Here is a 15,356-nt window from a genome sequence, read left to right as displayed (position 1 = left end):
TTTATTCCTGCAGGTACCTGGTTGTCTCTGCTCTCTCATTTCATATCCATCTTTTCTCCCTCACTGCATGTCCTGATGACTTCAGGCTTAGCACAAGACACAGAAATAATAGCTTCACCAAGATTGTTTAACCAACTCCCACAAATATATGAAGGCAAATCCTTATGATAAATCCCTTATTATACCCAAATCTGGTGGTTCTGCTTTTCAGATCAAACTCTGACTGACACAGAGACTATAAAATAAGTAGCTTTAAATTGAATGAAGCAGGAAAGAAGAAATCAATTACTATAAGAGATAAGATGGCATAAAAAGGCAAATACTGTGAAAAGGGGCCAAATGGAAGTTATAAAAATGAAAAATATATTAAATAAAGAGCAACCTTCTAATATATGGGTTTAATAGTTAGATATAGACTTGGAACATGATATGGGAAACTATAACAAATAAACGGTTATTCAAATAAGATCAATATTTATTTCTCTCATAAATGCCAGCAATTCAGGGCTCCTGTGGCTGATAACACATCTCCACATTGTCAAACAAACCAGATTTCTTTGTGTAACATCCTCGTTAAGCTTTTATATCTGTGTCCTGCAAGGCTGCTTCACATCCTGCCATCACATCTACACCCGACTGTACCAGAGTGATAGAAAAAAAGAGAGGCCTGTTCCTTTCCTTTTAAGGCTGTGATCCAAAAGTTACACATATCAATTTTACTTATTTCCCATTGATCTGGCCATAAATAGTTGCCATGGAGCCTCGCAAATGTCTTAAGGTAGGTGTTCAATTATTCGTATACAAATTGCGTTACTGCAAATGAGAATGTAAATATTGTGTCTCTGACACAATGGTTAAAAAGCAGGTCAGACACTTCGAAAGAGATCATTAGTACACAGCAGAGAATTTTACATAGACTAAAGCAGGGAAAGACACGAAGAAAAGTAATAGATTAAAATAGAATAGATACAAGAGGGGAAAGGAAAAGATTATGATTTTTTTCAAAATTTATAAGTCACATGAATCTTAAGCTTTGAGAGGTACACTGAATCTGGAGCAATATAAAATAAATAAAATTACATATAAATATCATGCAGAAAAGCCAAAACACCCAAGACAAAGAGAAGGTATTTATTTATTTATTTATTTATTAAAAGATTTTATTTATTTATTTGACAGAGAGAGATCACAAGTAGGCAGAGAGGCAGGCAGAGAGAGAGGGAGAGGAAAGCAGGCTCTCCGCTCAGCAGAGAGCCCGATGTGGGACTCGATCCCAGGACCCTGGGATCATGACCTGAGCCGAAGGCAGCGGCTTAACCCACTGAGCCACCCAGGCGCCCCAAGAGAAGGTATTTAGAATCAACAAAAATAACCCATGAGGAATACTTTTTAAAAAAAATTTTTCTACTTAACTTTTAATAAATGAGAAGAAAAACAGTAGTCTGTCTCAAAAAGAACATTTATAATACATAACAATCCATAAAGCCTCCTGGTGAGGTAGGAACAGCTTTGGAAAACAACTCATGGTCATAAAACGTACAAAAAGTTAGGAAAAATTTTGCAGCACTAAAGGACATTTTATATGCATCTGCATTGAATGGGATGATAATTGCATTTAAGTGTGCCACATCTGGCCCAAAGGACAGGCTATGACCGACACAAAACAACACAACATGGAAGTTTCATAAAGAATCACACAATACATTGATACACTTCATTGTGCTGTTTCAAGGCAGGACCATAACATGGCAGTTTGTGTCTTTTTCTATATAGTTACATAGTAATTGTATGTTACTTTCCCTTCAGCATCTTTTTGCCAAAGACACTGGAATTTTTGGTTTAAAAATTTTTAAAACCACAAAATTTTTGGTTTAAAAGTTTAAACTGAATGACATACAAAAGGCTCTTGTGCCAGTGAAAATGACTGCTAAATGTTCCAGAACTTGTTGGTAAAACAAAATAGCATTGCCACATAATATTAGTAGAGCTACATCAAAATAGTGCTATTACAATTCCCATTTCAGATGGCCAAACACTGTATTTGACAGTTTTCCATTTAAATAACAACAAAAACCCTCCACCTTCCCAAGAGTTGGAATACTGATCTATGCCTTAACTGAAACTCCATTAAAATAAATATTTCTATATTGTAGAATTATTCTCCATATTTGTATATGTGTGAACATCTTAGACAGCAGGTAAATGACATATCATTCAAATGATATCTGCTTATAAACAACAAAAGAATCTTCAAATCGCAGGAACTTTGAGATAATAAATGTTCATTGTTCTTAGCCAGTGGTTATGCAGCAATAGATAACAAACACAATCTGACTCCAGGCGTTTTATCCATTGTACCTAAAGAAAAAGGATTCTGTGTTGGTGATACAGTCTTAAGCACAGGGGTTAACACAAGCTCTGGGGGCGCCTGGGTGGCTCAGTCTTTTTTGGGGGGGGATTCCAGCTTTTTAAATTTTTCCCCTTTTACACAAAACAAAGTAGAAGAAATAATACAAGATTAAAACTGCAAAAGTAGTTAATTGGTAGATCACATATACACAAAAAAATCCAGAGAGCAAGACAGGCTTATCTACAGTGAGGAAACACATGAAAAATTAAGGTAGTTTGTAGTTTTCATATGAAACATTAAAAAAAAACAAATCAAACATACGCTACAACGGGTGCTACTGTTTACAGTCACATTGAAGGGGAGAAAACACTTATTTAGGGAGAGATATACCACAAGGTCCAGCATCAGTGCAATAAATTCACATTCCAAATTCTTCATAAAATCTACATTTCAATGCATTGCTGTGCTTACATGGAAATAAGTAAATCTCTAAAATTAGATAATCTAATAAACATACAAAAAATGATCTGAATCCTGAGAAAGAATCAATAGTGAACTGCCTTTAAGACACAAAAGGGAAATTCAGAGTTAGCCTGAGACTAAAGTTGTTATCAACATCATGTTCTAGACTAAGTCTGAAGGAACCTGGCATTACTTTAGTAAGCTGGGACCAGGTCTCCAGAAGAAATCATTTCTAATAATCCCTGGAGAAAAAGTTGATCCTACAATACCCAAAGATTGAGATTAAATAAATTAAGCCAAAGTGGGTGAAACAGCAGAAACAACAAACACCTAATTTAGATTCTGAAGGGTTTCAGATATTGGGATGATCACAAATGGAACATAAAATGATGATGTATAAACTGTCTAAACGAACAATGGGTGAAATCACAAAATAAGTAAATGACAAAATATTATCGAGAATGAGAAGGTACAGAATCCTTTTCTGGTTGTGATGTGTAACAATTTTCCCAACACTATATCTAGAAAACATGTAAAATGTGTGAGTCAAGCACTTTCAGAAACAAGACAATAAGCAACATAAAACTGTGGTCCAAGGGAAAAGGAAACAAAGAAAGAGAGCCCTAGGATCTGCCTGGAAGCATTTTCTAAACCGTGGTGCAAGAGTATATTCCCCAGCCTGAACTCACTGACCTGCAGAGACAGAGATCAGAATAAAGGAATGCTAAAGTAACTAGAATGAGGAATGTGTAAGACAGATAACCAAAGAGAAGGAAAATATCTGAAGGAGAAACTCTAGGACCACACACAGGGTCCCCTTGAGTATGTTGCTGAATATTAAGTTGCACTTCTATTGGGGAAACTCAGTAAAATGGGAGCTTTAAGGTGAACAGTCCTAGGGCTCAAACAGGTTATAGAAGTTCTGACTGATAAAGATAAAATCCATTGACTCCAGGACCCTACAAGAATGCCAAGGAACTTAAGCTATGTCTTCTTCTCAGGCAATTTTTTCCTTCAAGGGGCCAGATGAGAATTTCCCAAACTGATAAGGCTAATTGATCTGAACATCAGGAAAAGTAATACTGCTGTGTAAGAGCAGTATTATACATCTGTAATGTGTATTACATGGCATGTGTAATAATACATCTGCCATGGCCTGAGAAGATACTGTAACCAGGACTACAGATCCCTCATGGGGGAAGGTCTAAGTCATCTGGAGTTCTGCCATCTGGACCAACCCAGGTGCTGTTTGAGATGGAAGGGAATGCAAATGGAGAGTTGAGGAGTATCTGTCAGTTTAGGCTGCTATAATAAAATACCCTAGACTGGGTGGCTTAAACAACAGATATTTATTTCTAACAACTCTGGAGGCCAGAAGTTCAAGGTCAAGGTGCTGGCAGGTTTGGCAAGGTGCTGATGGTAACAGTCCTCTTCCTGGTTTGCAGACAGCTACCTTCTTGCTAGGTTCTCACATGATCAGGGAAGAAAGAGAACATGACCAAAAGAGAAAAGAGAGAGAATGCCAGTGAGCTCTGGTCTTTTCTTCTTTTATTATAAGGGCACTAACCCCTTCATGTGGCCCTACACTCATTATTTTGATGTGGTTTTAGAGTATAGGTGAGCTTCAGTGGGTTGGAGTCCAGAGCCAGTGACCAAGTAATAATTCTTAAGGCATCTTTGGTGCAAAATGGTGGTCTATTAAAGCACGGGGACAGGACCCGTGGGCAGAAAGAGCTTTTGCCCTGGAGTGGTGAAGGGTGGCTGATTATGTACTGTGGGGTTGGGAGAGGTAAGGAAAAAGGGAGGTTTCAAGAAAGTACTTTCATATGTTAAATGGACCTACAAGATACCAGAGGCCTTGCAATGACCAAGTTAAGGTTGTTTACCCCTCTAGCAATGCATTAACATGAAGACAGTTGGGGAAGTCCCTGGAAGAACTTGACACTCTGCCCACTTGAAGTTATCTGCAGATGGGCTGCAAGTTATAAAGACATGTAATTGTATTTGCATTCCCTTCTGGAAGCTACTGCTAAGGCTTTTGTAAATAAACTGGGGGAGATTCCTGTCTTGCAGGATTGTGATCTCCACAAGTTGACTATTTGTTTTTCCTTTAGGGCAGCCAGGAGAGCCTGAGGAATGTCACATATATCCCATTGTGGGGTTGGGGGTGGTTCAGCTTCCGCTTTGTCCTCAGTTTGCCTTCTGTTCCCTCATCAACCTCATCTAAACCTAATTATCTCCCAAAGTCCCCACCTACAAATGCGATCAGACTGGGACTAGGGTGTCAACATATGAATTTGGGGGAGACGCTAACATTCAGTCCATAACAAGGAGGGAGATGTGGAGTATCAGTTGTAGCCTCTGACTCTGCAGCTAAGTTGATGGTTGTGGTACCTTTCGCTCCTGAATTTGTGTGGAAAAAAACATAAACGGGGGCACCTGAATGGCTCCTGGATTCTGCTCAGGTCACGATATCTGGGTCCTGAGATCAAGCGTCCATAGGGCTCTAGGTCAGCATGGAATCTGCTGGCGATTCTTTCCCTCTCCCTCCCTTCTGCCCACCCCCTCAATGTATGTGTGGTCTCTTTCTCAAATGGATGAATAAATGTTTAAAAACAAAAAAAAACAAACAAAAAGCACACCCCAACCATGGAAACGCTGCTCCTTCTGAAGTGGGAGATCGAGAATCTTGTCTCGGGGAGTCGAAGAATGAATCTTGCAAAGGGGAGTGAGTAAAGCAATATTAAGTGAGGATATAGGAAAAGCCCTCAGGAGTGAGAGGGGGTCCCAAGAGGGTTGCCATTGAGGGTTTTAAGGGTTGGTTTTTTATTCAGTGCTAACCAGGGAACTTAAATCCTTTTAACATCTCTATTGATAGCACCATTGAGTAAGGACTGGTGGTAACACCTTTAATGGCTTACTTCCTTTTTAGGGTCTTGTAATTCTTTGTTGGTCCAAAGTAGCTATTATAACAAGAGCCCACCTCTGACACCTAGGATGGGGCGGACTGGTTTGTCACTTATCTCTGATTTCCTTACATCTCTGCATTTTTTTTATTTTTGTGAGCCTGAACCAGTAGCCTCCTACCTCTCTCTCCCTACCTAGCCCAGCATGCCCCTTATTCGCTTCCAATGTACATGTGGAGGTAGATTAGAGCAGAATTGAAAGATCCCCCCCGGGGCTCCAAGCACCCCGGAATGGACCCCGTTTTAGGAGGAGACCCCCGGACCCAAAAACCAAGCCGAGTCCGCTGATCAGATGCAAACAGCACGAGGTTTATTGAGTAGACACAGGTACCTGCGGGCGGTCAAGTCTTAGGAGGACTCTCGCGCGCCAGCCCTTTGTTCAGGGCCTTTTTATGGGGTACGGGGAAGCGAAAACATACGTACAGAAACAGAAACATAGTTACAAAGTTTTCATTGGCTGGTTTGAATATAAGGCATACTCGGTGTTTGTAGATTGGCTTTGAAGGACCCCAGCGAGCGAAGGGAAAGGTGGGGAGGGGGAGTGAGGAGGGGGAGTTGGATCTTATTACTCAGCAGAGAAACATCCTGCCTACGTGACTAGGTCCACATACTTAGGCGATCCCCCCCCTTGCCTACGTGACTATCTGCGCGTAACAGGCCGTGCGCAGCAAGTGTACCTATTTCCCCCGCAACATGCCGTTGCCCCCCCCCCCTAACTTCAGGGCTGTGCTGGGATAAGGGAGGATTGTCCAAGTAGGGGGAAGGGAAGAGGGGTCTCTTCATTCCCCCATTTTCTTTTTGGCCTGAGTAAAACCTTTTACTTTATTAGGGGCCAGTCTCTCGCTGCCCTACTGCATGATATTGTTGGGTTAATACCATGGTTTGGACAAGCGACAATCTATCTTTTATAAATTGGGTTAACCTGTTAATGATGCATGGCCCAAATGTTAGAATTAACATTAAGAGTATTATAGGTCCTATTAAGGAGGTTATTAGGGAAGTAAACCAGGGTGAACGATTCCAAACTCCTTCATACCAAGACTGTTGGGATTCAAAGTCTCTCTTACGCTTATCTAGCCTTTCCTTCAATTTGTCTAGAGTTTCTGTTACTACTCCAGTCTGGTCAGCAAAAAAACAGCATTCTTCTCTAAGAGCAGCACATAGGCCACCCTCTTTTAGGAACAGTAGATCTAAGCCTCTTCTGTTTTGTAGCACCACTTCTGACAGGGAGGTTAGGGATTCCTTGAGGGCTCGAACTGACTGTTCTAAGGCCCTAAGATCTTCATTCATAGCATGATGTAGAAGTAGGTATTGGTCTGTTCGGACCAGGGCGGCTGCCCCAGTACCAACCCCGGCTGCAATGCCTCCTACTCCCAGTAACGTAGCCAGGGTGATTAGGGTGACAGGTTCACACCTTACTCGGCGAAGATCACTCCATTCATGATAGCTAAGAACCAATTCATCTGAATGGTAGGTTATTCGAGGCCATAGTTGAACTAACACACAATAGTCAGTAGTCTGGTTTAAGGCAGCAGTAGATACACAAGGGGTTAAGCCTGTGCTACATGCCCAATAGGTTCCATTGGGTGGGATCAAATAATAGGAGCCAGCCCATATTTTATGGGTCGAATTACAAAGTGTTTTTTTAACATAGTGAGGCGGGGTGCCTATACATAGTCCCGCTCCTGAAACTTGTGAGAGGGTTAGGCTATGATCTTGTCCATAGCATATAGCGCTGGGGACAGTGGAGTTAGTATAGTTGGCAGAGAGGGCTATGCCCTCATAGTATGGAGGGCTTGGGTTAAGACATAGCCAGCAATTGTTTGCTCTTTCAGGACTGGAAAGATTAAGTGCCTGATAGGCCCCTTTCACTAGGTTGATAAGCCTGTCTCCTGTTCCAAGTATTTCCGGGGCCTTTTTGGTTTGTATAGCTGTGGGAGTTGCGGAGGTTAAAAGTGGTGTTGGTCTTGGTGTTGACCTTAATCTTTGGGGAGGCCTTTGAGGTGGTGAGGCGAGAACTGGATTGGGTCCTATGGCGGCCCTTGGGGTTTCTATAAGAAGTTTTATGGTGAACGTTAGGCCGTCATCATAACGTTCTTTATAGAGTCTGAGGCCCCAGGTATATCCCTTTACCCAATTAAGTTGTTTCTTTCCTGCTTCGGTGAAGGCTATTTCAAGTGGGTGACACCATTGATTGTGACAGGCTGGGTTTTGTGTCCATTTGGGGCTGCTCCTGGCGTGAGAATAATTTGCCCTTACGGTGATATAGTCCCAACCTGAGGTGGGCTTCCAATAAGTGTCACCAGTGGTTTCGCAGCCCCAATTGTGACAGAAAAAGTGGGATGCCCCCCTGCATGAGGTCCACTCTCTGGGTCTGTGAAACCCAGGGCATACATAGAAGGTGAGTGTCCTTAACATACTTCGCTGACTCCAGTCCCCACAGCCTCCCCAAGGATCCAACCCGAGTCGTCCCCGTGGGGACGGTTGTGAAGGCGGCTTCTGTAGGTCAAAGTAATTTTCTATATCCCAGTTGGCTGGAGCTCCCATGGCTAACTTACAAATGTCAGGGTATAAGTTAGGCCACCAAGTGAATGGGGCATGCTGCTGAGAGGTGTTCCAAATTATTTGTCCTGTTTGCGACAGGACTTGCCAGGTGAGCTGTTTTACATGGTGAGGGGACCCATGGGAACTCGGAATGCCTATAACAAGAATAGTCAGTGTTATGATCGCACGAGTCTTATCTTTAGCGGATTTTGGGTGCGTTGAACTCGCCATCCCTCCTTGAGATCGGGTGTTTCCGAGTCGTCTGGTCCCAGATGGGCTGGTTTCACATGAGAGGCGTGGATCCAGGCCGCGATGCCGTCGACTTTTAGCGCCGTCGGGGTGGTTAGGAGTACAGTGTAGGGTCCCTTCCATCGGGGTTCAAGGCTCTTGATCTGATGCCTGCGGACCCAGACGAGGTCGCCGATCTGGAATTGATGTGGCACAGTAGGATTTTTTAGCTGTTCCCTATAAGCTGCAGCCAGTGGCTTCCAGATTTCTTTCTGAACGATCTGGAGTGCCTGGAGGTGAGCTTGTAGGGTAGCACGATCAGCAAAAGAAGAAACATAAGAATCAATAGGATTGAAAAGGTTTACAATAGGGGGTGGGGCCCCATATAATATTTCAAAAGGAGTTAATCCTAGGGGCCCGGGGGTATTCCTGGCCCTATATAGGGCCAGGGGCAGGAGGAGGACCCAGTCTCTAGAGCCAGTTGCAAGCGTTAATTTAGTCAAAGTCTCCTTGATTGTTCTATTCATTCTTTCTACTTGTCCTGAGCTCTGGGGTCTATATGCACAATGCAATTTCCAATTAATCCCCAATAACTTGGCCACTTTCTGACTTACCTGGGAGACGAAGGCTGGACCATTGTCGGTGCCTAATATCTGGGGCATTCCATACCTGGGAAAGATTTCTTCAAGTAGTTTCTTGGTGACCACATTCGAAGTCTCGTGCTTGGTGGGGAAGGCTTCTACCCATCCTGAAAAAGTGTCTACGAAAACTAATAAATATCTATAGCCATAGAGTCCAGGTTTTATTTCCGTGAAGTCGATTTCCCAGTGAACACCAGGGCGATGTCCTCGAATGCGCACTCCAGGGGCAGCATAGGTTTTTCTGGTATTTACTTGTGCACAGACTAAGCAATTTTTAATTATGGATCGCAACGCCTTGTCTTGGTTTAGTAACAAGTACGGTTGATGCTCATTATTTAGGAGGGTTTTCATTTTGTTTTCGCTCAGATGGGTCAGTGAGTGCAAAGATTGGACTATATGGTGAGAATACAGAGTGGGCATAACAATTTTTTTGTCCATGGTATATACCCCTTCTTTTGGGTCCCATGTAGCCCCCATTTTCTTTAGCAGCTCCTGATCCTCAGAACTGTATTCCATAGGTTTAATATTTTCTTGTGGGGGCCATGTGCTCAGGGTAAGAATGGGCCCGGTCTCTTTTTCCCCTAGGGCAGCTTCCTTAGCAGCTTGATCTGCCAGTCGGTTTCCCCTTGCCACTGGGCTATCATCCTTTTGGTGACTCGGGCAATGCATAATGCTCAACTTTTGGGGCAGGAACAAAGCTTTTAGCAGAGCCAATATTTCAGGTTTATTTTTAATTTCTTTTCCTTCGGAGGTGAGGAGCCCTCTCCTCCGATAGATTTCACCATGTACGTGGGCCGTAGCAAAGGCATAGCGACTGTCGGTATAAACGTTCAGTTTCTTACCTTCTGCCATCTGTAGAGCCTGAGTCAGGGCGATGAGCTCTGCCCGCTGAGCTGATGTCCCAGGGGATAGCATCTTGGACCAGATCACCTCTGTCTCATTAGTTATTGCAGCTCCGGCTCTTCGCTCGCCATTGTGCAGGAAGCTACTGCCATCTGTATACCAGGTGTAGTCCGCTCCCTTGAGGGGCTGGTCCGTCAGATCCTTTCGGGTGCCATGGACCTCAGCTAGGATCTGGAGGCAATCATGTGTTTCCGTAACCTCGGGTAAGGGGAGTAGGGTGGCAGGGTTGAGCGCCACCACGGGTCCGAACTGTACACGATCAGTGTCCAGAAGCATGGCCTGATAATGAGTCAGGCGAGCATTGGAAAGCCACCTGTCTGGGGGTTGCTTGACCAAAGCTTCGACCGCATGGGGGGCCAAGATGGTTAGTGATTGGCCCAAAGTTAGTTTGCCCGCGTCTTTGACTAAGATGGCGATGGCAGCCACCATCCGCAGACAGGGTGGCCAACCAGTGGCCACAGGGTCTAGCTTTTTTGACAGGTAGGCCACTGGGCGCTTCCAAGGCCCTAGCCTTTGGGTTAGTACTCCCTTGGCATAGCCCTGTTTTTCATCTACGAACAGTTCGAAGGCCTTAGTCACATCTGGGAGTCCCAGTGCTGGGGATTCTAATAAGGCCTTTTTGATGTCGGAAAAGGCCCGTTGCTGCTCTTCGCCCCAGTGGAACTGAGCCCCCTGCTTAGTGAGGGAGTATAAAGGGGCTGCCATTTCCGCAAACCCAGGGATCCATAGGCGGCAAAATCCAGCAGTTCCCAGGAATTCCCTTAGGTGGCGTGGGGTGGTAGGTGTGGGAATGCGGAGAATAGTCTGCTTTCGTGCCTCAGTGAGCCATCTCTGTCCTTCTCTCAGCTGATATCCCAAGTAGGTGACTTGTTTTTGGCATATTTGGGCCTTTTTGGCTGAGGCCCGATACCCTAATTGTCCCAGTGCCTGTAAGAGGGCTTTAGTGCCGTTCAGGCAATTTTCCTTGGAGTTAGCAGCCAAGAGGAGGTCATCGACATACTGAAGAAGTACCAGGGAAGGATGCTGCACCCGGAAATCAGCTAAGTCTCTGTGCAGCGCCTCATCAAACAGAGTGGGACTGTTCTTGAAACCCTGGGGAAGCCGGGTCCAAGTTAACTGTCCTGAGAGCCCTAGATCTGGGTCCCTCCACTCAAAGGCGAAGAGTGGCTGGCTCACTGGATGTAGCCTTAAACAGAAAAAGGCATCCTTTAAATCTAGCACCGTATACCATTCATGGGAAGGGGGCAGGGTGCTCAGTAGATTATATGGGTTGGGCACAGAGGGATGTATGTCCTCAACTCTTTTGTTGACTTCTCTTAGATCCTGTACTGGCCGGTAATCTCCTGTGCCAGGTTTTTTTACTGGTAAGAGAGGTGTATTCCAAGGTGACCGGCAGGGAATTAGGATTCCTTGATCAAGAAGCCTCTTAATATGGGGCCTTATGCCTTGGCGGGCTTCCTGTGACATTGGATACTGCTTTATTGACACTGGGGTGGCTGTTGCCTTAAGTTGGATTAAGAGAGGGGGCTGTTGACGAGCCATCCCCATGCCCCCCGTTTCCGCCCAGGCCATAGGGAATTCTCTCAGCCAAGCTTCATTTTGGACCTCTGGGGTCTGTTCAGGTTCATATAGTCTATATTCCTCCTCCAAATGGAGGGTCAAGACCTGTAAGGGTCCTCCATTGGGGCCTGTTATTGCCGCCCCTTCTGGGTTGAAGTGGATTTGGGCCTTTAGTTTGGTTAGAAGGTCTCTCCCCAGTAACGGGTAGGGGCAATCGGGTACGTGTAGAAATGAATGCGTCACCTTACCGGTAGCCAGCTGGACCCTGCGTTCCGTGGTCCATCGATAGTTCTTTCCTCCAGTTGCTCCTTGTACCCAAGCAGTTCGGTTGCTAAGTGGTCCTAGAGTCTGGGTTAGGACTGAATGCTGGGCCCCGGTGTCGACTAGGAAGGTAACTGGCTGCCCCCCGACGCTTAAAGTTATCCTGGGCTCAGGGGGGGGCTCCTGGCCCTGACTTCCCTAGTCTTCCAACGTCAGTAGGGAAGTCAATGGTTTGGGCGTCAAGGGTCCTCTGAGATTCTTGGGGTTCCTGGGACACTCTCGGGCCCAGTGTCCTCTTTCCTTGCAATAGGCACATTGGTCTCTGTCTAATTTGGTCCTTCTTCGTTCTCGCTCTCCCATCCTGACTCCCTCTCTGTCCTGTCCCTGAGTAACTACGGTGGCCAATACCTTAGTCAATTCCCTGCTCCGCTTTTTATCTCTTTCATCCTGTGCCTCTTTCATTCTTAACCATATTCTCTCCTCTTTCTCTTCCGGAGTTTCTCTTTTATTGAACACCTTTTCTGCCTCTTTTAATAAGTCAGAAAGTGTATACCCCTGTAGCCCTTCTAATCTCTGTAATTTGCCCCTAATATCAGGGCTTGACTGCCAGATAAAGGACATTGATACACTAGTTGCTTGCCCTTCATCATCAGGGTCATACGGGGTGTACATCCTATAAGCCTCCTTAAGTCTCTCTAGAAAGGCAGAAGGTGTCTCTTCCCTTCCCTGTATTACTTGCTTAACCTGAGCCAAATTAGTGGGCCGCCTTGCGGCTGCTCGGAGACCCGCTATGAGCAACTGGCGATAGAGACGAAGGTGCTCCCTACCTGCAGAAGTGGCGAAGTCCCAGTTAGGGCGGGTTAAGGGAAAAGCTATGTCGATCTCATTAGGCAACTGGGTTGGTCGCCCGTCATCGCCCGGTACGTTCTTTCGGGCTTCCAGAAGAACTCTCTGCTTTTCCTCCGAGGTCAGCAGAGTCTGCAACAGCTGTTGACAATCATCCCAAGTGGGTTGATGGGTAACTAGAATAGATTCAATCAAGTTAGTCAGGGTGGCGGGGTCCTTAGAGAAGGGAGGGTTATGTTGCTTCCAGTTATAGAGATCAGAAGCAGTAAAGGGCCAGTACTGTGGCCGACCGTTAGGACCTTCCCTCAAGGGGAAAGCTTGGGAGACTTGACTTGGTGGCTGTGCACGTCGGTCCCTGAGTCGCCCCGCAATGGGTGACGCCAGGGAACTAGGCTTTCGCTCTTCTGTTGTGGCCTCCGGGTAGGGAGGGGGTTCTTCCGTTAACAGGTCGATAAGAGGGGACTCAGTGTCTGGAGGCAAAACGGGAGCAGACTGAACAGGCTCGGGAGCAGGCTGAACAGGCTTGGGAGCAGGCTGAACAGGCTTGGGAAGTTTTGGGGATTTATCCTGGAGTGGGGTAAGGGCAGGGTAAAGAGAAGAGGAAGTGGGAGTAGGTGGGGGAGGGGTGGGTTGCGCAGTCTCCCTGGAGGGCGTGGTTTGGGGGTGGGACAGTTGCTCTTTTAGGGGAGGCGGCGCAGTGGGGGTGATAGGGGAGGAGCAGGGTTTGGGAAGGAGAACAAAGGGCTGGACCCAGAGTGGGGGGTCTGAAACCAGAGCCCTCCAGGTGACGATGTAGGGCACCTGATCGGGATGCCCATGGGGTCCGGGGCTGAAAACTTTGGCTTCCACCTGAGAAATAATATCAAGGTTAAAAGTGCCATCGCGTGGCCATCCCACATTGAAAGTAGGCCATTCGGAGGAACAAAGGGTGACCCATTTCTTTTTCCGTATTTCCACCGATTGGTTGTTTGCCCGGTCTCGGACGTCGCTCCAGTGGCTTAGGGTCAGACTTAAAGGAGTAGTCACTGTCTGTCCCATAATTTCAAGAAAAAAAAGAGTTATTATCACAGAGACAAAGACTAGACTCAGACACAGAACAAACAAACGCGCTGCGCGATTTTGGCGCCAAACCGAAAGCAAAAACTCAAGCGGAGATTCAGGGGGTCCGGATTCCCCCTCTCCAACTAAGGCCGTGTATCCCTCCGATATCGGCCGAGCTCCAAATGCCCCGCTGCCCCGGGGCATAGATGTCCCGAAGGACTCAAATGTCCCGCCCGGCGGGACTACAAACGCCTCTGGAACGTCTTCCAGGGCTGTGAGGGAGAAGTCCGAGCCCGTCAGCTCCTTCTGGCCCTCACCAAATACAAATGGATCCGATCGAACCCCAAACCAAAACCAAACGCGTGCGCGAAATTACAAGTAACAGATCCAGACACCACTACAGACACAACGCGAAATCACAAGTAACAGGTCTAACTATAACCACAAACACAACGAATATAGCGCTGGCCAGCTTACCTCCTGACAGTGGGTCGGTGGTCCCTGGGTGGGGGTCTCACATCCCGGACGAGCCCCCAATGAAAGATCCCCCCCGGGGCTCCAAGCACCCCGGAATGGACCCCGTTTTAGGAGGAGACCCCCGGACCCAAAAACCAAGCCGAGTCTGCTGATCAGATGCAAACAGCACGAGGTTTATTGAGTAGACACAGGTACCTGCGGGCGGTCAAGTCTTAGGAGGACTCTCGCGCGCCAGCCCTTTGTTCAGGGCCTTTTTATGGGGTACGGGGAAGCGAAAACATACGTACAGAAACAGAAACATAGTTACAAAGTTTTCATTGGCTGGTTTGAATATAAGGCATACTCGGTGTTTGTAGATTGGCTTTGAAGGACCCCAGCGAGCGAAGGGAAAGGTGGGGAGGGGGAGTGAGGAGGGGGAGTTGGATCTTATTACTCAGCAGAGAAACATCCTGCCTACGTGACTAGGTCCACATACTTAGGCGATCCCCCCCCTTGCCTACGTGACTATCTGCGCGTAACAGGCCGTGCGCAGCAAGTGTACCTATTTCCCCCGCAACATGCCGTTGCCCCCCCCCCCTAACTTCAGGGCTGTGCTGGGATAAGGGAGGATTGTCCAAGTAGGGGGAAGGGAAGAGGGGTCTCTTCAGAATAAATTCTGAAAGTGGACATTCTGGGAGGCCTGGGTGGCTCAGTCTTTTAAGCGTCTGCCTGTGGTTCAGGTTATGATTTTGGTGTCCTGGGATCGAGCCCCACCTTGGGATCCCTGCTCAGCGTGGAGTCTGCTTTTCCCTCTCCCTCTACCTCTACCCCCTGCTCAGGTGCACTCTTTCTCTCAAATAAAAAATAATGTCTTTTGGACATTCTAAATTCTAAAGTTGACATTGTACTTCACCACATGTCTACCAAAAAATTACTACTCCATGAGCTGCTGGATCACTGCTGCCTGGTAGAGTGCCTTGCTAGAAGTCTTTTCTACTTCCCAGGAGCACACTGCATCCAACATTTGTGGAAAGCAGGCTATAAAGTCCTGGCTCAGTCTTAATAACTCAGAAGAACTCTAAAAGCCATCCAGAACTC

At 46.2% G+C, this 15,356-nt stretch overlaps 1 protein-coding gene across 1 annotated transcript; it reads right to left on the bottom strand.

Annotated features, from left to right (window-relative positions):
- Positions 1-12,110: 12,110 nt before the first annotated feature.
- LOC122893428 (bromodomain-containing protein 4-like) lies at positions 12,111-13,994 on the bottom strand. The gene has a single exon (XM_044230413.1). It carries the CDS (start codon positions 13,797-13,799, stop codon positions 12,114-12,116), a length of 1,686 nt encoding a protein of 561 aa, XP_044086348.1. The 5' UTR covers positions 13,800-13,994; the 3' UTR covers positions 12,111-12,113.
- Positions 13,995-15,356: the final 1,362 nt, after the last annotated feature.

This window comes from Neovison vison, chromosome 13 (assembly GCF_020171115.1).
Source record: "Neovison vison isolate M4711 chromosome 13, ASM_NN_V1, whole genome shotgun sequence".
Classification (NCBI taxonomy): domain Eukaryota; kingdom Metazoa; phylum Chordata; class Mammalia; order Carnivora; family Mustelidae; genus Neogale; species Neogale vison.
The sequence above is the reverse complement of the archived record's forward strand: the minus strand, read 5'-3'. Positions and strand labels throughout refer to the sequence as shown.

What these genes read in the sequence shown, in the direction of transcription:
- LOC122893428 (XM_044230413.1), bottom strand. Translation starts at nt 13,799, where the DNA reads ATGGGACAGACAGTGACTACTCCTTTAAGTCTGACCCTAAGCCACTGG.